We start from the raw sequence: 24,726 nt of genomic DNA on the forward strand, positions 1-24,726 counted from the left end.
CAGCGGGCTTGTTCATTGACTCGTGAAAATATATAGACGGACCCTCTACCCCAGACCAGAACCGGGTCGTTTAGAGTTCTTCCAAGAACACAGCAGGGCCACCACAGGGTGTGTGACATTTGGGCTTTTTCCTTTGTGCTTTGCTTTATTTATTTACGTATTTTTGTACTGGGGTTTGAACCTAGAGCCTTATACAGTGCTCTGTCACTGGGCTACAGCCCCAGCTCTGTCTCATTTCTTATTTTATAATTTTTATTACGGCATGCTTTTTTCTTTTTCTTTTTGGCTTTTTTCAAGTCATGGTTTCTCTGTGTAACCCTGGATGTCCTGAAATTCACGCTGTAGACTGTCAGGCTGTCCCCAAACTCAGAGATCTGCCTGCCTCTGCCTCCTAAGTGCTGGGATTAAAGGTGTGTGCCACCACTATCCAGCCTTGTTTTATAATTTACTAGACTATTTTAAGATTTTTTTTTTTTTTTTGGGAAGCTAGGCTCTCACTGTAGCTCAGTTGTTCTGGAACTCATTCTATAGACCAGGCTACCCTGGAACTCATAGAAGCCTGCCTCTGGCTCCTGAGTGCTAGAATTAAAAGGCATGTGCCACCATGCTTGAGATATATTTACCTTAATGGGGTGTGTGTGTGTGTGTGTGTCTGTGTGTGTCTGTGTGTGTCTGTGTGTGGGTATGTGCACCTGAGTGCAGTTGCTCCAAGAGGCTAGAGGCATAGGATCTTCTTGCAGTTGTAGTTTCAGGCTGTTATGAGCTGCCCAGTGTGGGTGCTGGGAATTGAAGTCACTTGTCTGCGACAATAGTATATATTCTTAAACTCTGACCATGTCTCCAACCTTGTCAGACTATTTTAGTGGTGGAGTGGGAGGGTGCTATTTCAACACAGGGTTTCTCTGTGTAGCTCTGGCTGTCCTGGAACTTGGTCTGGACTTTTTTCAAGTCATGGTTTCTCTGTGTAACCCTGGATGTCCTGAAATTCACGCTGTAGACCAGGCTGTCCCCAAACTCAGAGATCTGCCTGCCTCTGCCTCCCAAGTGCTGGGATTAAAGGTGTGTGCCACCTCTGCCCGGCCTTGTTTTATAATTTACTAGACTATTTTAGGATTTTTTTTCTGGTCTGGTTGGCCTTAAACTTGAGATTTGCCTGCCTCTGCCTCCTGAATTCTGGGATTAAAGGCATGCACCAGTACTGCATGGCCTGTCTTTCCTTTCTCATCATGGAGATTACAAGTGGAAGCCACAACACCTAGCTTATTTATTGACTTATTTTTTGTATTTGTATTTTGGGTGCATGTATATCTGCACATGTGCAGGTACGGGCTCACAGAGACCAGAAGAGGCTGTTAGATTCCTCTCTAACATGTGGACTCAAACCCAGTTTCTCCAGAAGACCAGCAGCAGAACTCCTTTTTTTTGTGGTTTTTCGAGACAGGGTTTCTCTGTGTAGCCTCTCTGTCTGTAAACTCACTCTGTTGACCAGGCTGGCCTTGAACTCAGAAATCTGCCAGCCTCTGTCTCTCAAGTGCTGGGATTAAAGGCGTGAACCACCACTGCCAGGCAGAGCAACAGTACTTTTTTTTTTTTTTTTAAAGATTTATTTATTTATTATTATATCTAAGTACACTGTAGCTGTCTTTGGACACTCCAGAAGAGGGAGTCAGATCTTGTTACGGATGGTTGTGAGCCACCATGTGGTTGCTGGGATTTGAACTCAGGACCTTTAGAAGAGCAGTCGGGGCTCTTAACCACTGAGCCATCTCTCCAGACCCCCCACTAGCAACAATACTCTTAACCCATGCAGCTTCTTATGTGGTTCTGGAGATGGAGCTCAGGCCTCACCCACGCTCACTACAGCAGACACGTTACTGACTGAGGCCTTTCCTCAGTCTGTTGAAATATGAATTATAATTCTTTAAATTTATTTTATTATGTATATGGATGCTTTGGAGGCCAGAAGAGGGCATTGGATCTCTTGGAACTGGAGTTAAAGATGGATGAGATCTGCCATGTGGGTGCTGGGAACTGAACCTGGGTTCTCTGGTAGAACAGCTAGTGCTTTTATCTGCTGAATCATCTGTCCAGCTACAATTTTAAAATATTCTGTATGTGTGCATGATGATGCGGCAGAAGACAAGTGTCATAGCACATATGTGGAGGCCAGAGGACAGCTTTGTGGAACTGGTTTTCTTCTTTGATCATTTTCTGCATTCTGATTACTGAACTCTGGTCTCCAAGCTAGTGTGGCACCGCCTGATCCATCTGATGATGGTACAAATTGTTGACTGAATGGAATCTCAGGTGACCAAGCAGAAACACCTAGGTTTGGCTTTCTCATAGTTGTCTTTCCTTTCCTTTTGATCCTAACCTATTTTGAGAAAGGATTTCTTTTTAGCCCTGGTAGTCCAAGAACTCACAGAGAGATCTGTCTTTCTCTGCCTCTGGGGTACTGGGATTAAAGACATTTGTACAATGACTAGCACCCTGTAATCTTATTATTTATTTATTTTTTGGTATGGTTTATTTTTATTTTATGTATATAACTAATTTGCCTGTTGTGTGTATGGACACCATGAGCATTCCCAGTATTCACAGAGATTAGAAGAATGCATTGGATCCCTTTGAATGGAAGTTAAAGATGGTTGTGAGCTGCCAAGTGGATGCTGGGAACTAAACCTGGGCCCTTTGTAAAGGCAGCAAGTCCTTTTAATCACCAAGCATTTCTTCTAGCTGCCCCTTTCAATCTAGTATTTATTTATTTACATTCCAAACTCTGCTCCCCATCCTCGTCCCCCCTCATGGAGTCCCTACCCCTTGCAATCCACTTTTTATCTCCGTCTTACTGTGGACAGGGATGGTAAAGTAACAATCTTTTTTTGTATTCTTTAGCTGCCAAAAATTCTTTCTAAACTTTGTATTCGGTAATTCTTGGAGAATCTTGGCAAGCAGAGAGAATGGAAGTTCTTTTAGGTTTAAGTAAGTTTGTCAATAAAAGTAATAAACATACTGGGTGTGTTGATGCACATCCTTAATGTTAGCACTCCATAGACAGAGGCATGCAGGTCATTGTGTAGGTTCTAGGCCAGCTGGGCTTACATAAGAGACCCTCGGGGCTGGAGAGATGGCTTAGCGGTTAAGAGCATTGACTGCTCTCCCAGAGGTCCTGAGTTCAAATCTCAGCAACTATACGGTGGCTCACAACCATCTGTAATGAGATCTGATGCCCTCTTCTGGTGTGTCTAAAGACAGCTATAGTGTACTTATATATAATAAATAAATAAATCTTAAAAAAAACCATAGTGAGATCCTGTCTCAAATTAAAAAACAAGAATTTAGTAAGCCAGTTTCAGTGGTTTTTAAAAGAAGCTGTAGGACAATAGGTAGACATTCTTCTTTTGAGGTATGTAATATGTATACTAAGTTGGCCATCTGGTACTCTGTGTTTCTCTGAGCTCTTGTATATTCATTTCACATATCACTCTTGCTTTTCTAGGGTGCAAAGAAGAGTGCTATTGGCCAGCGCATTGTGGCGACGTTACCATACATCAAGCAAGAAGTTCCCATCATCATCGTGTTCAGAGCATTAGGCTTTGTGTCTGATAGAGATATTTTAGAACACATCATTTATGACTTCGAAGATCCAGAGATGATGGAAATGGTAATGAGAGAGCAAACGCATGCTCCCTGCTAGTAGACGCTTAGAGATGCTGATGCTTGCTAACATCAAAGCAACAGAAATGCTCTTCCGAGCAGGTTACCTGTTACCCGCCTTGTGGTGTTTGCTGTGTAGTGAAGGCGTAGCTCAGCCCCGGTCTCCCTGACAGTACTCTGTAATAATGGAGACACGAAAAGTGGAGCAGCTGGTGCTCAGTGTCAGCAGCCTGAAGAAGCAGCAGTGAGGAAACCATGGAAGCACGCGTCTGCAGAGTCCAGGGACGTGGAGAAGGAGCACTTGAGAGATGCCGTTTTTGTTTTAAACTTTTTATTTGAAATACTTTCTAACTTTCAGGAGAATTATAAGAATAATACTAGAAGCTGGGTGGTGGTGGCGCACGCCTTTAATCCCAGCACTTGGGAGGCAGAGGCAGGCGGATTTCTGAGTTTGAGGCCAGCCTAGTATACAGAGTGAGTTCCAGGACAGCCAGGGCTACACAGAGAAACCCTGCCTCGAAAAACCAAAAAAAAAAAAAGAGATGAAAAGTGATTCTTGTTAAAAAAAAAAAAAAAAGAATAATACTAGAATTTTCTTGTAGTCTTTACTCAGTTTCAGCAAGGGCTATCATGTTTTCTTTATCTTATTTTTTTCTGCCCCATTTGGGAATAGCTATAGATGTAATACTTCTTTAGGGCAGTGTTTCTTTCTTAGGAAACAGCATTCATTGATAGAATCATAGTATTATTATTAAAATCATGACATTTAAAATAAGTCAGATTATCAATACGACTCAGCGGATAGAAGCTCTTACTACGCTAGCCTGACTACCTCAGTTTAGTGCCAGGGTACACATAAAAATCATGGAGACAGCCAACTTCACAGCAGGCTGTGCGCCCAAAGCACAGCACACACACCGATAATAACGACTCTTGGGCCAGCACCATGGCTTAGTAAGTAAGTTGCCTGCCACCAAACTTGTCTCAGTGAGCTAAAAGACCTGACTCGCTTTAAGTATATTGGTTTCTGAAAATTATTGTTTTTTTCTTTTAGTTCTTATGAATTATAGACTAATTTTTATAGGCCTATGTATCCAATATTCACTCTACAAGAATTAATAATTTTTTATCTTGGGACTGGAGAGATGGCTTAGCAGTTAAGAACACTGACTGCTCTTCTAAAGGTCCTGAGTTCAAATCCCAGCAACCACATGGTGGCTCACAACCATCTGTAATGAGATCTGTTACCCTCTTCTGAAGTGTCTGAAGACAGCTACAGCTACAGTGTACTCACATATATAAATAAATAAATCTTTAGAAAAATTTTTTTATCTTTTTAAAGTACATTTTAGTTTTTATGCCTTTTCAAAACCCAATCAAATTATTATTAACCTTACTAAATAATTTTGTAATAACAATGGTGTCAAGTTTCCCTTAAAAATATTACTTGACCCACCCTACATTTGTGGGATTTTTTTAAAAAATTTATTTATTATTATATGTAAGTATGTGTAAGTAGTTGTTTTCAGCATACCAGAAGAGGGCATCTGCTCTCTTTACAGATGGCTGTGAGCCACCATGTGGTTGCTGCGATCATTTGTGGGATTTTTATTGTTTTTTGATTGAGGCAGAGTCTCACTTGTTAGCCCTGGTTGACCTAGATTTCACTATGTATACAGGCTGGTAGTCTTTTGACTGTCTCTCTCTCTTTTTTTTAAAGATTTATTTTATTTATTTTGTGTGTATGAGTACACTGTAGCTGTACAGATGGTCGTTAGCTATCATGTATGTGGCTGCTGGGAATTGAACTTAGGACCTCTGCAGGCCTCACTCGCTCTGGCCCTGCTCGCTCCTGTAATTCGCTGTAGCTGTCATCAGACGCACCAGAAGAGGGTGTCAAATCTCTTTTTTGGGTGTTTTTGAGCCACCATGTTGCTGGGATCCGAACTCAGGACCTTCGGAAGAACAGTCAGTGCTCTTACCCGCTGAGCCATCTCACCAGCCCCATTGACTGTCTTGGGTGCTGGGATTGCAGGCACGTGCCACCGTGCTTGGTCTTGACTAGTTTATGTGGCCTTGTTCTGAGCTTCGGTACCATGTTTAGAATTTGGACATTTAGAACTGTGTATGGTTAAGAGAAAACACTCATTACAGATGCCAAGCTTTTTATTGATACCCTGATTTCTTATGCCCACTATTGTATATAGTTGGAAATGGAGAATTTTAACATTGGAATAGAACTCAGGAAAATGTTTTTTGGGGGCTTGGGGACACTGGGGATTAAACCTTGGTTTACACATGCTAGGTAAGCTCTCAGACAGTGCACTACAGCCTTAGCAAGAATTATTTCTCTAGCCCTTTCTTAGGGGAAACTATTGACTTGTTTGTTCAGAGGCTATAGATAGTGGCAGGAATGGAATATAGGTATGCTCTCAGTGCACTTTTAAAGTCTCCTTTCAAGGTAGTGAGTGATTTCATGAATAAGTCAAATGTTTCTTCCTACAAACACTGAGAAGTAGCTCATTTGTAGCTCAGTAAATTTTAATTGCACCATGAAATTTCTCTAAATAGATTTGATATATCTAAAAGAAATGTATTGATTTTGGGTTTTGCCTTTAAAGCATTGGTCATTAAGATATTAAAGAAAATACTATTTATGCAACTTTATCATTCATGAAAGTGAAATTGCTCCTGCTGGGTGGATTTGACAGATATCTCTGTATCTCTGAGGAGCCTTCCAAGCCTGGCATTTTCTAAAAATAGGGTAGAGGTATTTTGCATGTTAATAAAATGAGTTTAGGTAAAATATAAATCTGAAAAAACTTAATGTAGGTTTTTTGCTAGGTTAAACCATCTCTCGATGAAGCATTTGTCATCCAAGAGCAGAATGTTGCCTTAAACTTCATCGGTTCAAGAGGGGCAAAGCCGGGTGTTACTAAGGAAAAAAGAATTAAATATGCAAAAGAAGTCTTACAGAAAGAAATGCTCCCTCATGTTGGTGTCAGTGATTTCTGTGAGACCAAAAAGGCCTATTTCTTGGGGTAAGTTAAAGTTTACTGTTGAAGAGCTTTTCTGAATTATGGTTAAGATGTGTTTTGAGATAGATCAAGAAAAGCTAAAAATCAAGTGTTTTTCTTTTCTTTTCTAGATACATGGTTCATAGGTTACTTCTAGCAGCTTTGGGCAGAAGAGAACTAGACGACAGAGATCACTATGGCAACAAGAGATTGGATCTTGCTGGGCCTCTGCTTGCATTCTTATTTAGAGGGTAAGGATTACAGAGTCACACAGTAGAGAGAATCCATGACTTCCTTTGCAGGTGGGTCTTCCCTGGTGCCCCAGAGTGGCCGCCATGGTCTGCTTATACAGAGGCGCTCATGTCCTATGGTTTCACAGCAGGTATTTTATTGGCTGTGCCATCTCCTCAGCTCCCTATGTTAGTTCATCTTAGTCTTCTTTAAGTACTTTATTGTAGTTGTTCTCCCTGCTACATGCCTATGTAGGATATAGAAGCTAAAGAGAGTGGTAATAACATCACTGTGTGGCCTTGTTTGTGGGTGGTACCATCTCTGCTGGAGATGCATGATTCTGTAGACTTTTCCATGTTTATAGTAACACCATCTTCTTTGACAGCATGTTTAAGAATTTACTGAAAGAAGTACGAATCTATGCACAGAAGTTTATTGATCGCGGGAAAGACTTTAACTTAGAGCTGGCAATTAAGACAAGGATCATATCTGATGGGCTAAAATATTCTTTAGCCACTGGGAACTGGGGTGACCAGAAGAAAGCTCATCAAGCCAGAGCTGGAGTGTCCCAGGTGAGGTGGCCACTGTGCCTGTGCATTCATGGGAAAGTCACAGGGTTGGCAGAGTTTTTCATTGCATTGAACATGAGTGGTTTTTTTTGTTTTCCTTGGTCAGGTATAAAACCCAGTAAGAGTTTTTGAATAATGAAACAAAGTTTCTCTTAAATTACCTGTTAGCAATAAAAGAGTCAAGTTTTTGGTTTGTAATTTAGAAACTTAAGATAGCAAACAATCATCATAATCATCTTCTCCTTCTTTCTCCTCCTCTTCCTCCTCCTCCTCTTTTACTACTACTACTACTACTACTTCGTGATGTGAGAAATTCTGAATCTAGGGACAGCTGATAGGGCAGGGGAAATAACAGGGTCTTGATGTACAGCCTAGGCTGGTCTTAAACTAGTGTTCCTCCTGTCTCAACATCCAGAATCCTGGGATTACAACTTGTGCCTGCAAAATTTTTGTCTGAAAAGCTCCATTTTAGAAACTAGCCCAGAGCCAGGCAGTGATGGCACACGCCTTTAATCCCAGCACTTGGTAGGCAGAGGCAGGTGGATTCCTGAGTTCGAGGCCAACCTGGTCTACAGAGTGAGTCCAGGACAGCCAGGGCTATACAGAAAAACCCTGCTTCAAAAAACAAAAACAAAAACAAAAAAAACCAAAAACAAAAAAAAAGAAAGAAACTAACCCAGAAAATTTCTGGGCATGCCGTTGATTTGTTTGGAAATATATTTCTCAACATTGGTGTGGCAGATCATGCTTATAGTCCTAGCACTCTGGAGACTTGATGTAGTAAGAGTGCTTCAAGTTTGAGGCTAGCCTGTGCTACAGGATGAGACCCTATGTCAGAAGACAAAAGTACTTCTTTCAGTACTTCTCTATTGCTTTAAACATATTTTCCTTCCTTTTCTTTTCCCAAGATAGGGTTTCTCTGGGAAGCCTTGGCTCTTCTGGAACTCACTCTGTAGAACAGGCTGGCCTTGAACTCAGGTCCTCCTGCCTCTGCCTCCCAAGTGCTGGGAGTAAAGGCGCACAGCACCATTGCCTGCCTTCTCTGTATTTTCAGGTCTGTATGTGTGAGTGCTGTGTACCATGTGCATGCAGCAGTCTACTGAGCCTAGGAGAGGGCACTGAGGAGAAGGTGCTTGTAAGCTACCATGTAGGTGCTAGGAATGGAATCTGGCCCTCTGCCGGAGCAGTACATGCTCCTCAGTGCTCTCTCCAGCCCCAGATTATGTATACAGATACTGTTTTGGAGATACTGGAGTTTGAACTTAGAATCTTATACATGCTTGGCAAGAGTTCCACCACTGAGTTACACACAACCCTGCCCTTGTTTCTGTAACCGTTTGCATGTATAGTACCCATTATCAGAGGCAATAATGGGGGAAAGCTATTGATTTATTTTTAAGTTTTTTTTTAATTGAGATAGAATTTTTCATATAGCTCACATTGAGCTTCAAACTTGCTGTGTAGTTAAAGGTGACCTTGAATTTCTGATTCTTTTGCCTCTACCTTCCAAGTGCTAGATTATCAGCATGTATCACCATGCCCCCTCATGAGGCATTGGAGATTGAACCCAGAGGTAGATAGATGCACTCTATCACCTGAGCTACATCCTGTGGGGAAAGCTTTAATTTTTTTAAAAATTATATTTTAAATAGTGAGGGGCATGCACATAACACGATGTGTATGTGTAGAGGTCAGGTGACAATGTTCAGAGTTTTATCTTCAGTCATGTCCCACCTAGGAAAGCCTTGTAAATACTCCTTGGGCATTAGCTTTTGTAGCTAATCAGTTAATTAACTATTTTTTTAGATAAGGCCTCCCTATGAAGTCTGGGCTCATCTCAAACTTAAACAGTCCTCCTGTTTTTGGTCCCAAGTGTTGGGGATTACAAATTTGTACTATGCCTAATTTACATTTTATAATTTTTAAACTAGTCAGTATCAGTATTACCTGATTGATTTAGCATTTAGATTCCAAATTTAAGTTCTTGATCCTTAGAAACATAGAATGGTTAAGAAACTGGGGGGTGGGGCTGGAGGGATGGCTCTGCGGTTAAGAGCACTGACTGTTCTTCTGAAGGTCCTGAGTTCAAATCCCAGCAACCACATGGTGGCTCACAACCATCCGTAATGAGATCTGACGCCCTCTGGTGTGTCTGAAGACAGCTACACTGTACTTTCATATAATAAACAAAATCTTTATAAAAAAAAGAAAAAAAGAAAAAAGAAACTGAGGGGTGTTGATAGCTAAGCCTGTTCTTAGTTCCTTTTTATTGAGGAAGGGCTTACTGAGTGTACTTGTGGTTCTGGGTTCACAACACCAATTACATACTATCTCAGCCCTCTACGGGTCATTAGCATCTATTGAGGAAATGGATTTGTGCATATGTAGCTCTTTAGATAGCCTGAGTGGTAAATGCTAAACTATGAGTTCAGGTCAGTGAGTTGCCATTTGCCCTGTGATATGTCAGGTACCAACTCATTGAAGATTGAAACAGATAAAACACGATCCCTTATCTTCAGCAATTTACTGCTTTCACTTGTTGATAAACAATGAAAAGAAGGCTTTATGAGTAATCTAGAAAGTTAGCTACAGCTACTCTGGGAGTGCTGACAGAAGACATTCATTGAGCCTAAAAGGTGAGATGACTCTTTTGAGGAGGTAACACCTGAGCTCATCACTGAAGCACAGTTGAGAAATAGTTGAAGTTGGAGAGGAGTACAGAAACAGCAGCTCACAAAGACGCTGCAGAGAAGCACCTTAGCCTCCTGAATAAAAGGAAAAGGCCAAAAGAGTGGTGTGTGTTGGCGAGCTGAAGCAGTTCAGGATTTTTAAATCAAGTGGCAGGGTAGGAAAGCTTGTTGGAGAGGTGAGCTGAGAACAGTGCTTGGAGGAGTTGGAGACTGACATTTTTATATTCTGGGTATATCTGCAGCAGTTGTCTGTGTGTAGAAATACATTTGAGAAGTTTAAAGTTGCTGGCAGGAAGATTGTTAACAGTAGCCTAGGTGAGAAATAATTAGATTATTTTTATGGATTAGAGTAGAAATATATGTCAAGCTTTAAGAAATATTGAGAGAATAGCTTTTAAAAGCACTCTTCACCACTGAGCCATCTCTCGCTTCCATATGTGGACTTTGTAAGACTTTGTGATTGATGAATTGAATGGTATAAAACTCTGTAATATATGGAAAATAGAACAGTTCTTCCTAGAAGGGAGTCAGATAGCTTTTAGTGAGGTGATAACAATTGATTAGGTAGAGCAGGTGAAGAAGAGCCCACTCTGGACTCTTGGTCTGAGGTGTGAGAGGCAGTGTGGCATTGCCATAGGAGGGCAGTAGTGTGCTGGAGACTGTAGGGAAAGGTGTTTGCAACTTCATTGAGAAGATGTTTTAGAGCATTTCTATCAGTGGTGGTGGTGGTATTTACTATTTTGTAAATGTACGAGTGATGTAGATGAATCCCTTTCAGTAATTCTGGAAATCGAAGAAGAAAGTTTAGAGATGCTAGTAACACAGTGCAAGGGAGGGGCTGTGAAAGTATTCTTTACTTAATGTCCCAGGAGCATTTATAGTTGGTATTTGCATCTGTTAGATCAGAGGCCTCAGCCTGGAGGAAGTGCTGGGATTAGTACTGACTTAGTGGTCACAAGGGTATGAGTTGCTAGCGTATATGTTAATACTTACTAGTAGCCAACACGTACCAACTACTGTTCGTAGGCTAAGAGACAGCTAAGCATAAAGTAATTGACAAAAGAAAACTGGGACCACTTTGATAGCTCACTGTGTAAAGCTGCTTGCTGTCTAATATGCCTGCATTTGATCCCTGGGACCTACTGGGTGGCAGAAAGGAGAGAATGGACTTCCACAAGTGGTCCTTTCACTGCCACACTTGTCCCTCCCACCCAGTAAATGTGACTTAAAAATAAAGAAAAGCCCTTTCTGGGTTATGTGGTTTCTTAGAAATAAATGTGTGTCATGCCATGCGGTGGGTGGCACACGCCTTTAATCCCAGCACTTGGGAGGCAGAGGCAGGCAGATATCTGGAGTTCGAGGCCAGCCTGGTCTACAAAGTGAGTTCCAGGACAGGACAGCCAGAGCTATACAGAGAAACCCTGTCTCGAAAAAACCAAAAAAAAAAAAAAAAAAAAAAAAAAAAAAAAAAAAAAAAAAAAAAAACCCAAAAAGAAATGTGTGTCACATGTATTCTCACTGCTAAGTGGAAAGTAGTTAGCTTATGGGTATAAACAATATCCAAGAAGAGCTTAAAGACAGAGGATGACTCTGCTCACTGTGATAATGCTCTTTGTGGGGCTTACCTGGATTTTGAAGATGTGTTCTTCCTTTCCTAGGTATTGAACCGCCTGACTTTTGCATCCACTCTTTCTCACCTGCGTCGTCTAAACTCTCCTATTGGCAGAGATGGCAAGCTAGCAAAGCCCAGACAGCTGCATAATACATTGTGGGGAATGGTGTGTCCTGCTGAAACTCCAGAGGTAATACACTGTAGTTAATGCTCAGGTTAAAGGTTGCTGATGAAGACAACAGTTGATGGAGGCGGGAGACACATTTTCTTTAGTGGTGTAGCCACTGGTGAAGTGTGCTGGAAGCAGACCTCATGGAACGCATTGGGTCACTCAGAACAAGGAGTTTCCTAGTTGGAAAGAAGAACAGGATTGATGGGAGTGAGAGGGAGGCAAGAGTCGGGGAGAGGATCACATATGATCAAAGTACATTATGTAGTGGCTGGGGAGGTCGCTCGGGGTCAAGAGCACATACTGCTCTTGCAGAAGATCCCTCACAATTACCTGTAACTCAGTCTCCGAGTGATCCAGTGTTCTCTTCTGGCTGCTCTGGGCCTTGTGTGCATGTGCATACAACCTCCAAATTAAAAATAAAAAAACTTTAATTTAGATCTTTTACTTGTAAGAAAAGATTATAAAGAAATGTATAAAAAAATCATAATGAAATGTGTGATTGATAAATGCTAGGAAACTTTAAAAAATCTGCTAGTAATTATATGTCACAATTACCTCAAGGAATTTTTTATTTAACTACATATCATGGCTTAAAATTAAGATTTTTTTTAATAACCTTTGTGGTTTTTTTTTTTTTTTTTTTTTTAGGAATTTTTTTTTTTTAAGATTTTATTTATTATTATACATAAGTACACTGTAGCTGTCTTTAGACACACCAGAAGAGGACATCAGATCTCATGACAGGTGGTTGTAAGCCACCATGTGGTTGCTGGGATTTGAACTCGTGACCTTCGGAAGAGCAGTCGGTGCTCTTACCCGCTGAGCCATCTCACCAGCCCCATCTTTGTCTTTTTGTTTGTTTGTTTGTTTTGTTTTTTGTTTTGTTTTTTCGAGACAGGGTTTCTCTGTGTAGCCTTGACTGTCTTGGAACTCACTCTGTAGACCAGGCTGGCCTCAAACTCAGAAATCCACCTGCCTCTGCCTCTCAAGTGCTGGGATTAAAGGCGTGTACCACCACCGCCCGGCTAATAACCTTTTTCTTAGAAAGTTGTATGTATACCTTGAATCCAAATGTAAATGTTTATAGGAGATAATTTTTATGGGCAGGTGACACTGATGTTAATAATTATGTGGCTTACTTCATAGGGCCATGCTGTAGGACTTGTGAAGAATTTAGCCCTGATGGCTTATATTTCAGTAGGATCTCAACCCTCTCCAATTTTGGAATTTTTAGAAGAATGGAGCATGGAAAATTTAGAAGAAATTTCTCCTGCAGCTATTGCTGAGTGTGTACAGATGAGTTTTCTTCTAAACTGTTGTTTATTTTCAAGTTGTAGTTGGTACAGAACTGCTGAGTGAAAAATGCTTTTGGTTTTTCATATAGTGCAACCAAGATTTTTGTTAATGGCTGCTGGGTTGGAATCCATAAAGACCCCGAACAGCTCATGAACACGCTAAGGAAATTACGGCGGCAGATGGACATCATTGTATCTGAAGTAAGAATTTTCTTTTTCATCTTTCTTATTTTTACAGTGTTGACAGTTAAATCCACGGCCTTGCTCATATTAGGCAAATATTCTTCCACTGAACTATATTTAATATAGTAATAAGAATCTAGAATTAGCTAAAAGGGTGTTTTATTTATCTACTTACTTTGTATGTGAGCACATGCAGGTTCATTCTCTAGTACTATGAGAGCAAAACCAAAAGTAGAAAACATACAAATCTAAAATAAGAAAATTTTATATACTTGTGTTTGTGGTACTGAAAAATGTTTTCTTCATTTTACATTGACCTGTGTACTTTTCTGATTTTATTCATCTGAATAACTAAGGTTAGGTTATATTTTTTTTCTACTTATGAGTTTTACAATTACATCTTTTTATAATAGATTAGCAATGGTAGATTTATCTTTTTGTTTTGAGGTTTTTTGTTTTGTTTTGTTTTGTCTTTTTTTGCAAGTGTGTATTGTTGAAGAACAAATCTAGAGACCCACACTTGCTAGGGCAAGCTTTCCATCACTAGCTGTGTGTGTCCTTTTATTTATTTACATGTATGAATGCTTGCCTTAATGTATATGCTCCACGTGTGTGCCTAGTGTCTCAGAGGCCAGAAAGGGGTACAACTCTAGACCAGTGACAGATGGTTGTCAGTCACCATGTGAGTGCTGGAACTTGAGTCCTCTGCAGTAGCAGCAAGTGATGTTAACTGCTGAGCAACCTCTCCAAGTTTTCATTTTTAAGATGCAGTCTTTTATGGGCTGGAGGGGTTGCTCACTGGTTAAGAGCACCGAATGCTCTTCCAGAGGTCCTGAGTTCAATTCCCAGCAACCACATGGTGGCTCACAACCATCTGTAATGGGATCCAATGCCCTCTTCTGGTGTGTCTGAAGACAGCCGCAATGTACTCATATACATAAAATAAATAAATAATTCTTTTTTTTTTTTAAGATTTATTTATTATATGTAAGTACACTATAGCTGTCTTCAGACACACCAGAAGAAGGCAACAGATCTCATTACGGATGGTTGTGAGCCACCATGTGGTTGCTGGGATTTGAACTCAGGACCTTTGGAAGAGCAGTCAGTGCTCTTAACCGCTGAGCCATCTCTCCAGCCCAAATAAATAATTCTTTAAAAAAAAAAGGTGCAGTCTTACTAATTTGCCTATGCTGGTGTTAAACTTGTAGGAGCAGCTGATCCTCTCCAGTCCGCTTCCTGAATGATGGTATTATAGGTGAATCCCAAAGTGCCCAGCTACTTGTATTTTTAGCTGAATTGTCATCATACCAAGAAAAAAAAGTCATGAGATTGTTTTGTCTTTTATATCTAGGTTTCTATGATCAGAGATATCCGAGAGCGGGAGATCCGGATCTACACGGACGCAGGCCGCATCTGTAGACCTCTTCTGATCGTGGAAAAGCAGAAGCTTCTTTTGAAGAAGAGACACATTGACCAGTTGAAAGAGAGAGAGTACAACAACTACAGGTAAGACTGTGGGGAGTAGTTGAAAACTGAGATGAAAAGTATACAGTTTAGTTGTGTTCAGTGTAGTCATGAGGTTGTACAGCCACTGTCACTCTCCAGTTTACTGGGTCATCAGTGCCCTGGGAGAAGCGTTACCATCAGCAGCCATATTTATTTTTCTTGTTTTTTTGTTACTGGTTGTACAGGACTTTTGGGGTTTGTATTGAAATGTGATAGTCTTTTGATGTGTTAAAATGTAGTGATAAATAACCTGTGTAGTGCAGAACATAGTACATATAATGTGACTGATATATTTTGAAGGGAACATTCTTACTGTATAGGCCAGGCTGACCTGGAACACACAGTGAAATCCAGGGCTGGCCTTGAACTTAAGACCTTCTTGTCTCAACTTCTTGAGTACAGACAATATAGTAGTGTACCACTACTCCTGGCAAAAATAAGAAATATAATAGAAAAGATGAACTTGCTTTAAAATTTTACTCTAAATAATATCTTAAGTCTATTATAAAATAACGTGTAGTAAAAGAGTGAGCACTCTAATTCATATTTGCTGATTTTGCCACAATTTTTTTTCACAATGTCCTTTTCACAAGTTAATATGAATAATAGGTAGATATATATGTATTTTACCAGACCTCATTCTGTGTTTTACCTACTTCCTGTCCCTACTTCACAAGTATAGATTTTTTTAAAAAGAATTATTTATTTTTTTATGTATAAGACTACACCATTGCTCTCTTCAGATACACCAGAAGAGGGCATCAGATCCTATTACCAATAGGTGTGAGCTACCATGTGGTTGCTGGGAATTGAACTCAGGACCTCTGGAAGTGCAGTCAGTGCTCTTAACTGCTGAGCCATCTCTCCAGCCCACAAGTATAGATCTTTAAAACAAAGTGAATAGCATTTGCAGTCTAGTAGTATATATAGTCCAGCAGCATTTTCACTTTTTCACATTGACAATCATATAACTCTGTTTGAATTCTTTCCATATTAGTACAAACACAAATAGGAGTAGTTTTAAAGCAGTAGGCTTTGTATTAAAGTATTTCATGAAACTGAGTGAATCTTTTTAGTTGGCAGGATCTGGTAGCCAGTGGGGTAGTTGAATATATTGATACCCTGGAGGAGGAAACCGTGATGCTTGCAATGACTCCAGATGATTTGCAGGAGAAAGAAGTAGCTTATTGTTCTACCTACACCCACTGTGAGATTCACCCATCAATGATTCTTGGCGTCTGTGCATCTATTATTCCTTTTCCTGATCATAACCAGGTTGGTTGTACATCTGTCGTCTGATTTGCAAAGAATCAGGGATGTAATCAATATTAGGAATTAGTATCAAGTCTTGTCAGAGGGTGTGAGCACCTAGACTCGGCTGTTTGACGTGTGTATTAATTACTTTTCTGTTCCTGTAATAATATGCCAGATGGAAGTTTATTTTGGCCTCTGCTTCTAGAGGGATAAGAGTCCATGATGGAGGAGTAGAGGCAGGCGAATAGCAAGCTGTTATCCTTATAGTCCTTATCCAAAAGCATGAAGCAGAGAGCAAGGTGGGGATAGCATGTGGCTTTGAGACTCAAAGCTGGTCCCCAAGGATGTGCTTCCTAAACCTCCAGGAACAGCACCATCAGCTGGGAACCAAGTGTTCACATGCTGAGACTGTGGGGCATTTCCCATCTAAGCTACCACCGTTTGCTTGCTCCTGTTATTGTTGAGATCCATAGTGGTTATTACCTGTCTGAGAAAAAGGCCAGAAACTTTTAAACCAGTTATTTCTCTGATGTGTTATTAAATATTCATTGTCTTTACTTTTTGTTTTTATCCTTAGTCCCCTAGAAACACATACCAGTCTGCTATGGGCAAGCAGGCTATGGGAGTTTATATCACCAACTTCCATGTGCGAATGGACACGTTGGCCCATGTTCTCTACTATCCTCAGAAACCCCTTGTGACTACACGGTCTATGGAATATCTACGGTTTAGAGAGCTGCCAGCAGGTGTGTTCAGTGTGCTCTTTGATTTTTACGATTTTGCCATGCTTAAGATACTTCAGTGTGAAGTGCTTGGGAAGATTAAATACACATACAGCACTGACGCCTTACAGACTTCAGAGTGTGGGAAACATGAAAAAAGGTGGATGTGTGGAAAGGGATATGTTGGGTATAAAGTTCTGTTCAAGTACAGTGTCAAAGTGATTGTTTCCTCTTGGAGCATAGAGCTGTTTTTATGGAAGAATGATATTGCTAAAGGGGATATTTGAATTTGAGCAAAGGCCTTCCTTCATTTGTGAATCCATGAGATGTGGGACTAGGTCATGCCAGTGTAGTGTGGCTAAGGCATCATTAGATGTGACTGAAGCTTGTTCTCATGGTGTAGAAAGAGCCTGAGCAGGTTGAGTATTATTTTAAATAATACTCAGGTGAAGGTTTGGAGTTGACGGCTCCCCAGAGAAGGAGCATCAGGTTTTGTTAAGTGTGTTCTACTCTACTTGAGTGAATGGCCCCACATCCATGAGTATATGGGCAGCAGAAGTTGGATTCCATGGGTTGTTAAAATATGCTATTACACTTTAAGTTTTTTTAAAACCTCACTAATTTCCACAGTGGTTGTACCAGGATGCAGTCCTGATAACAGTGGATACATAGGGCTCTTCTTCCTCACAGCCCGACCTGGATTTCATCTTGTGGTTTTAAAAGATTTATTTATTTATTATAAGTACACTGTAGCTGTCTTTAGACGCACCAGAAGAGGGCATCAGATCTCATAACGGATGGTTGTGAGCCACCATGTGGTTGCTAGGATTTGAACTCAGGAACTCTGGAAGAGCAGTCAGTGCTCTTAATTGCTGAGCCATCTCTCCAGCCCTCATCCTATGTTTTTTGAATAGCCTTTCTGACCGAAGTGTGAGGGAATCTTAGAGTGGTTCTAATCTACATTTTGGTGGTGGCTGATGATGTTGAACACTTAAAAATGTTTACTAGCCATTGTATTTCTTTCTTTAAGAAATCTCTCTTCAGCTTTTTTTCTTGATGTTTAGTTTCTTTAGATTAGATTCAAGTCCTCTGCTGGGTGTTGAGCTACAAAGATTTTCTCCTATTCTGTAGGCTGTTTCTTGATTTGATTGACAGTTCCCTTTGCAGGGAATTGTTGGCTGAATTTCCTGAGTGATTGGAGTCCCATTCAGAAAGCCACACCTATGCTTACATGGTGAAGTGTACTCTTCACAGTTTGCTGTAACAATATCTGAATCTTAGGGGCTTATGTGAAGGTCCTTGAATTATTTGAAGATTATTTATGCTTACTTTGTATGTGTGAATGTCTTGCCTGCATGTATGTACCTGTACCACAAGCATGCAGTGCCCACAGAGGCTGGAAGAAGGTTTCAGATCTCTACTGGAGTTACGGATGGTTGTTAGTCCAATGTTAGCCAAACAGGAGGCAGAAGCTTCTAGATCTCTTGCATTTTGAAGCCAACTTGGTTTATATATTGAGTACTAGATCAATCTGGTTTACATAATGAATCCTGTCTTAAACAAAAAAGTTAAAAATAAGGTAGCTATAATTGTGTGTCCTCTGTTCCATTCCGTTGATGTGTGTGTCTGATATTTTGCTGTTTTTTGTTACTTTGGCTCTGTAGTATAATTTGGAGTCAGACAGTATTTTTATGCTTTGGACTACTTTTGCCGATTGGGGTCTCTTGTGCTTTCAAATGAATAATAAGATTATTTTCTCTGCCTCTGTGTCAAAATGGCACTAGGGATTTTGTTGCTAGCTTTCCTTTGGTAGGATACCTATCTTCACAATATTAATCCTTGATTCTTGGAGCTATGAGATCTTTGTATTTTCTGGTGTCTTCCTCAGCTTTAATACTTTCTAATGCTTTAGTTTACTATATTATGTGTTACCAATCTTCTTCCTCCTCCTCTTTTTTCTCTCTCTCATTTATTTATTTATTTATTTATTTATTTATTTATTTATTTATTTATTTTGAGAAATGGTTGGGTCACTATCTACCATAAGCTGACTTTCTTAGGTTTCCTTAGTGCTGGGAATACAACTTTGGGCTTCACAATTCCTTACAATAAATCAATCTCTTGTTACTATTACTGTGCATAGGTGCCGTGCCATCATATAGGTTTTAGGACAGTTTTGTGAAGTTGGTTCTTCCCATTTTACATAGGTTCTGGGGTCAGACTTAGTTTGTCAGGCTTGTGCAGCAAATGCCATAGTATGGACTCACCTTTTTTTTTTCTTGTTCCCTCCCTCCCCAACCTCCTCTTTCTCTACCTCCCTCTACCCCTTCTCTTCCTTTCCGATGCTGTTTAAAGATGGGATGGTCCTATGTTGCCCAAGCTATTTACATATTCCTGAGCTAACATGGTCCTCCTGCCCTTGCCTCCCCCTGTCAGATGGTAGACCTTTGGCACCTCCTCATATCAGTTAAAGAAGTTAGGGCAGCAGCTATTAAGAACTAATAGTGGCCTGAAGGATGGTGCCACACTGTGGTGGCATGGGGAGAGAGCAGCAGAGTGGTGTCGGTTTCATATTTAAAATTAGAAATTAAGAGGCCAGGGTCTGAGGCTTAAGTGTTTTTCTAATTCACTTTGGGGGCATATGTTCTTACCTTTGAGTCATGAGAATAATAAAGCTTGTTTTGTTTAGGGCACAGAGTGGCTGTGAAGATCCAAAGACTGGGTTAGGAGAAGCAGTCTGTAATTACAAACCATGTTACATGTAGAAGTAATGGTAGTATGGATGGCTTCACTGGGAATGGTGGTTTCAGGGTTAAGCTAGCAGAGCATTTGCCTCCCACACAGGTTCAGGGAGGAGAAGACAGCAACACTTTCCATAATACAAACACCCAAGTGTTTGTGACAAGTACAACTGAAGAAAATAGGTTTCAATGAAAGGATAGGCCTCCCTGTTTCCCGGATGGTTCTTTACTGTCTGTTTTTTAATGCACTGTAGGAATCAACTCAATTGTGGCCATTGCTTCATACACCGGCTATAATCAAGAAGACTCTGTTATCATGAATCGTTCAGCTGTGGATCGAGGCTTTTTCAGGTCAGTTTTTGGTAAAATTTGTTGAAACACAGATGTAGTAGAAATGCATTTTTTTTTTCATAAAGTTTTTAAAGAATAAGCTTGACTGCCCTAATCCAAAAACAGATCTGGCTGGTAGTTATACAGCTACAGGCGGTGATTCTTGTGTCTCTGGGTTTTCAGATTTTAAATTTTTTATGTTGTAAGCAAATATATAATTGCATTTCGATAATACAGAAACATCTAAGGAAGAAATAAAAAGAAAATGGAACTCTATTGAAATAACTACTGGTAAAATTATGGTGTGTTTTATTCATATTCTTGTTTGTTTTTTGAGGCAGTTTCACTATGTAGTTCAAGCTGGCCTTGAACTTACAATGTAGTCCAGGCTAGCTTTGAATTCATGGCAGTCCTTCACCTCAGTTTCCCAGTTTTGGAATACAAATGTGCACCATCACATTTGGCTTCCTATTTTTCTCTTTTTTATTGACAACAAGATTAACCTTAAATATGTAGTATAAGAAGGTTCTTTAGAAGGGAAATTTTTCTCCTTGTATAATTCTATAAAGCAGCACTAGGACTAAAGTGTAAATGTAGCTTCATATAAAAACATCTCAGTGGGCTGAGCAATAGTGACCTTTGTGCCTGTTTTGTGGTTCAAATTGTCTCTCAAATATCAGTTAAGTCGAACACCATTGTTGTAATATAAGCCTTTTTACTGAAAGAAACTATAAGTCACCTTTGGAACTCTGTTTTTAGGTCTGTTTTCTACCGATCATACAAAGAACAAGAGTCTAAAAAAGGATTTGATCAAGAAGAAGTGTTTGAGAAGCCTACACGTGAAACATGCCAGGGTAAGAGACAGCGACATCTGTTGGCATTCAGGAATCACCACTGAAACCATAAAAACACTGATCTCAGTTAAGCAAGAATAGTTTATTGAATGCACGCCTTAATACTGAGTGTTCAGGACGGTAAAAAGGACTAGGAGCCTTACAGTCTGCTCTCAGGGCAGGCTTTTTATAGGAAAAAACAGGCTCAAAAGTTTAAAGGGCAAGAAGACTTACTAGGCAAAGTGTTATAAGCTAACCTTTAGGCTGATTGGTCCTGAGTAAGGTAACGGGACATGGATGGGTGGTGAATAGGGGAATTTCAGGACATTGAGATAAGAGAGCTTGAGTATTATAACTCTTGGGCTTATTAGTAGCATTTTTCAGTGTCAGCCATGAAAGCCACAGTGAGCTCATACATAGGTGCAGGAAGATTGGCTCTGGGTGATCAACTCTGACTTATGCTGTTTTAGATATAACAGTTCATATTGACCTTTGATCCGATGGGTCCTATGTAAAGCATTGTGGAATTTCTTAAGACCTCATACAGGACATTCAGAACATATATAGGACAAAACAGGGTATGTGGTCAGCATGTCCTTGAGCCAAGTCACTTCTCTGTGTCATTGACTGTTAGGCATGTTACAGCAACAATATGAAATAGTTAGCAGGCATGAACAACATGGCTACAACTATTCTGGGAGTAGTTAGACCATAACAACATCAAAATGTGGTGTTCCCTTTCACTTGTTATGCTGGCCTGTGCAGTGTTGCCAGGCTGTACAGCCATTCTTCTTCTCTAAAGAGTGTGTGTGTGTGTGTGTGTGTGTGTGTGTGTGTGTGTGTGTGTGTGTCCTGTGGTTCTCTTAGAGCTCAGTCTGAAATGAAGGGCATTCTTGCTTCAGATCTCTTTAGTCCGTGGGGAACGAAGTGAGGCTGTGAAGTCTCCTGGCCACATATTCTGTATTCTCACTCTGCTGTTGCCTCTGTTCTTTAGTGTCTTCCCTAAGCCACGGTGAAAGTGGTGCAGTTTATTAGCCAAAATACTGCTAAACATTTTAAAATAATGAAAAGATATCCAGCAGTTTTTGTTTCCTCTTGTTGTTAGTCACTGTCACATACCACTTAGAAAGCTCTTGCCCTAGGGAAATGGACTCCTAATAGTATTGTGTAAAGGTGTAGTGTCCTCTGTTTTCTCAAGTTCTTCCTTACTGCTTTCCCATTGGTTGGTTCTGTGTAGCAGTAAGTGGGTGTTCAGTGGAATTAAGATGCACAACTTGGCCGGGCAGTGGTCGCTTGTACCTTTAGTCTCAGCACTTGGGAAGCTGAGGCAGGTGGATCTTTGAGTTTTAATCTCTGAGTTCAAGGCCAGTCTGGTCTATAGAGTGAGTTCTAGAACAGTCAGGCTACACAGAGAAACCCTGTATTGGGGGTCGGGTAGGGGTGAGCACAGCTCATGATTCTGTGGGAGAATATACGTGTAGGGCACAGGCATTCTTCCTCATGTGACAGTGGCCGCACACTGGGGAATGTTTCTTTCAATAGAATCCAACTTTCTACTCTTCTGTTCCTTTTTTTATCCCTTAGTAAATTTCTTTTCTTTTTTAAAAATCATTTTTATTTTATGTGTATGAGTGTTTTGCCTGTATATCTGCCCAATGACCATGGAAGCCAGAAGAGGACATCTGATTTGAGCTACAGATGGTTATGAGCTGCCATGTGGGTACTAGGAATTGAACCTGGGTCCTCTAGAAGAGCAGCTAGTGATCTTAGCTGCTGAGCTATTTCCCCGCCCCCACTTTGAGGCAAGGTCTTTGCTCGGTAGCCTTTGCTGACCTCAAACTCATAGAGATCCATCTGCCTCTGCCTTCTGAGAGCTAAGACTAAGGGCGTGTGCCACCATGCTCAGGTATAGTAGATTTTTTATGTGTGTGTGTATAAGTTTATACATATGTATATATGTATAAACATATGTATAAACTATGGTATCAGAGTGCAGAGTTTCTAGTGTTTGGAATGAGGACAGTAATGAACAATATTTGTGGTGTTAGAGACTTATGAGTTTATCACTGATTTGGAACAGAGTTACATATGCAGTTTCTCATACTTGTTCGGGGAGTGATGTGGCATTTTCAGTACTTTAGTGTCATTTAAGAAAATTGCCTGTCTGTTTCCCCCCCAGGTATGAGGCATGCCATTTATGACAAGTTGGACGACGATGGTTTGATAGCTCCGGGGGTTCGAGTCTCAGGAGATGATGTTATTATAGGGAAAACAGTCACCTTACCTGAGAATGAGGATGAGCTGGAGAGCACCAACAGGCGCTACACCAAGAGGGACTGTAGCACGTTCCTCAGAACTAGTGAGACAGGCATTGTGGACCAGGTTATGGTCACTCTCAACCAGGAAGGATATAAATTTTGTAAAATAAGGGTGAGTATTCTTTTATTCATGTAGACCATTTTAGAAATTAATTGCATTTCAGTTTCTAACCTATTTTTATGTGAAACCAGGTACGCTCTGTTAGAATTCCGCAGATTGGAGACAAATTTGCTAGTCGACATGGTCAGAAGGGTACTTGTGGTATTCAGTATAGACAAGAGGTAGGTGTCTTCAGTCTTCTCTTGCCTAACCCAGAGTTGTATTGAAAGATTAATTAAAATTTCTTGTAACTTTTTTTTTGTCCTGGAATGCACTCTGTAGACCAGGCTGACCTCAAACTCAGAAATCCACCTGCCTCTAACTTTTTTATTTTATTTTAGTGTTTATTAACCCATCATGTTGAAAAGAATTAGGATATTCAAATTTTCCCTTGGGCAGTGTCCGGTCTGTTTAGCTTTGTCTCTAAGAATTTCCCATGTCTTTGTGTTTTTTATAATTTTCATTGTAGGACATGCCGTTCACTTGTGAAGGCATAACTCCTGACATCATCATAAACCCCCACGCCATCCCCTCTCGGATGACGATTGGTCACTTGATCGAATGTCTCCAAGGGAAGGTAAGATTTTGTCTTGAAAAACAGTAGGCTCCAAGTTGATGTTTCTTTCATTTTGGTGACCATTTCTTTGATCATTGAGCCAAGATAATTTGTTAAAAGCTAATATGATATTTCCTGCTTTCAGATTGACTATTCTACTTTTTCATCCTTTTTTATTTTGAAGAAATCTGTGGGTGGTTAGGGAGATGGCTTAGTAGCTAGGAGCATTTTTATGCAAGCATGATACCTTAGTTTATTCATGTAGAGTCATCCCAGCCTGGGGCTGGGAAGATGTTAGCAAGCCTGACAGCCTGAGTTCAGATCTGAACCTGCATGCAGGAAGGACAGGAGTGATGCCTGCAGGTTGATTTCTGATCTTTGCATAAATAAATTAAATATACACATGATGTGTGTGTTGGGAGGAGACTGTAACCCCAGTGTGTTGATGTGTGTGGAGATGGGAGAATCACTACGGGTTGGTGGCCCAGCTCCCAAGTTCAGGGAGGAGAGACCTGTTTTAGAGAAATATGCAGAATGATGGATGCATTAGTTTTTGTCTGTTGCTGTGATAGAACAACTTAGGGAAGAAAGGATTTGTTTTATCTGACAGCTTACAGTCTTGCCTATCTTAAAGGGAAGTCAGGGCAGGAACTCAAGGCAGGAACTGAAATGGACCATGGAGGATCCCCATGCCCAGGGCTTGCCCAGTTTGTTTTCTTGGGATCCCAGGACCACAGCTGTTCATGGATAGTAGTCTTCTAGTGCACTGAGCTTCCCATCTCCACATTAATCAGGACAGGTCCTCACAGAGCAGTCTGATGGCAGGTCCTCAGCTTAGGCTTCTACTTCCCAGATGCCTCTTAGTTGTTTCTGGTTGGCAAGTTAACCAGCAACCTGATGTCCTCTTCTGGCTTCTACACATAGATGTGTAGTCCTC

At 40.5% G+C, this 24,726-nt stretch overlaps 1 protein-coding gene across 1 annotated transcript in view; it reads left to right on the forward strand.

Annotated features, from left to right (window-relative positions):
- Polr2b (RNA polymerase II subunit B) overlaps window positions 1-24,726 on the forward strand; it is a 42,107-nt gene that overhangs the window by 11,198 nt on the left and 6,183 nt on the right. Inside the window, exons 7-21 of the mRNA XM_031342828.1 lie at window positions 3,500-3,664; window positions 6,502-6,698; window positions 6,806-6,925; window positions 7,291-7,477; window positions 11,823-11,966; window positions 13,095-13,234; window positions 13,333-13,444; window positions 14,781-14,935; window positions 16,012-16,210; window positions 16,767-16,935; window positions 19,907-20,003; window positions 20,742-20,836; window positions 22,995-23,245; window positions 23,326-23,415; window positions 23,703-23,810. Of these exons, the coding sequence (XP_031198688.1) occupies window positions 3,500-3,664; window positions 6,502-6,698; window positions 6,806-6,925; window positions 7,291-7,477; window positions 11,823-11,966; window positions 13,095-13,234; window positions 13,333-13,444; window positions 14,781-14,935; window positions 16,012-16,210; window positions 16,767-16,935; window positions 19,907-20,003; window positions 20,742-20,836; window positions 22,995-23,245; window positions 23,326-23,415; window positions 23,703-23,810 (2,229 nt within the window). The remainder of the gene's footprint in view (window positions 1-3,499; window positions 3,665-6,501; window positions 6,699-6,805; window positions 6,926-7,290; window positions 7,478-11,822; window positions 11,967-13,094; window positions 13,235-13,332; window positions 13,445-14,780; window positions 14,936-16,011; window positions 16,211-16,766; window positions 16,936-19,906; window positions 20,004-20,741; window positions 20,837-22,994; window positions 23,246-23,325; window positions 23,416-23,702; window positions 23,811-24,726) is intronic.

Source organism: Mastomys coucha, unplaced genomic scaffold, assembly GCF_008632895.1.
Source record: "Mastomys coucha isolate ucsf_1 unplaced genomic scaffold, UCSF_Mcou_1 pScaffold22, whole genome shotgun sequence".
Classification (NCBI taxonomy): domain Eukaryota; kingdom Metazoa; phylum Chordata; class Mammalia; order Rodentia; family Muridae; genus Mastomys; species Mastomys coucha.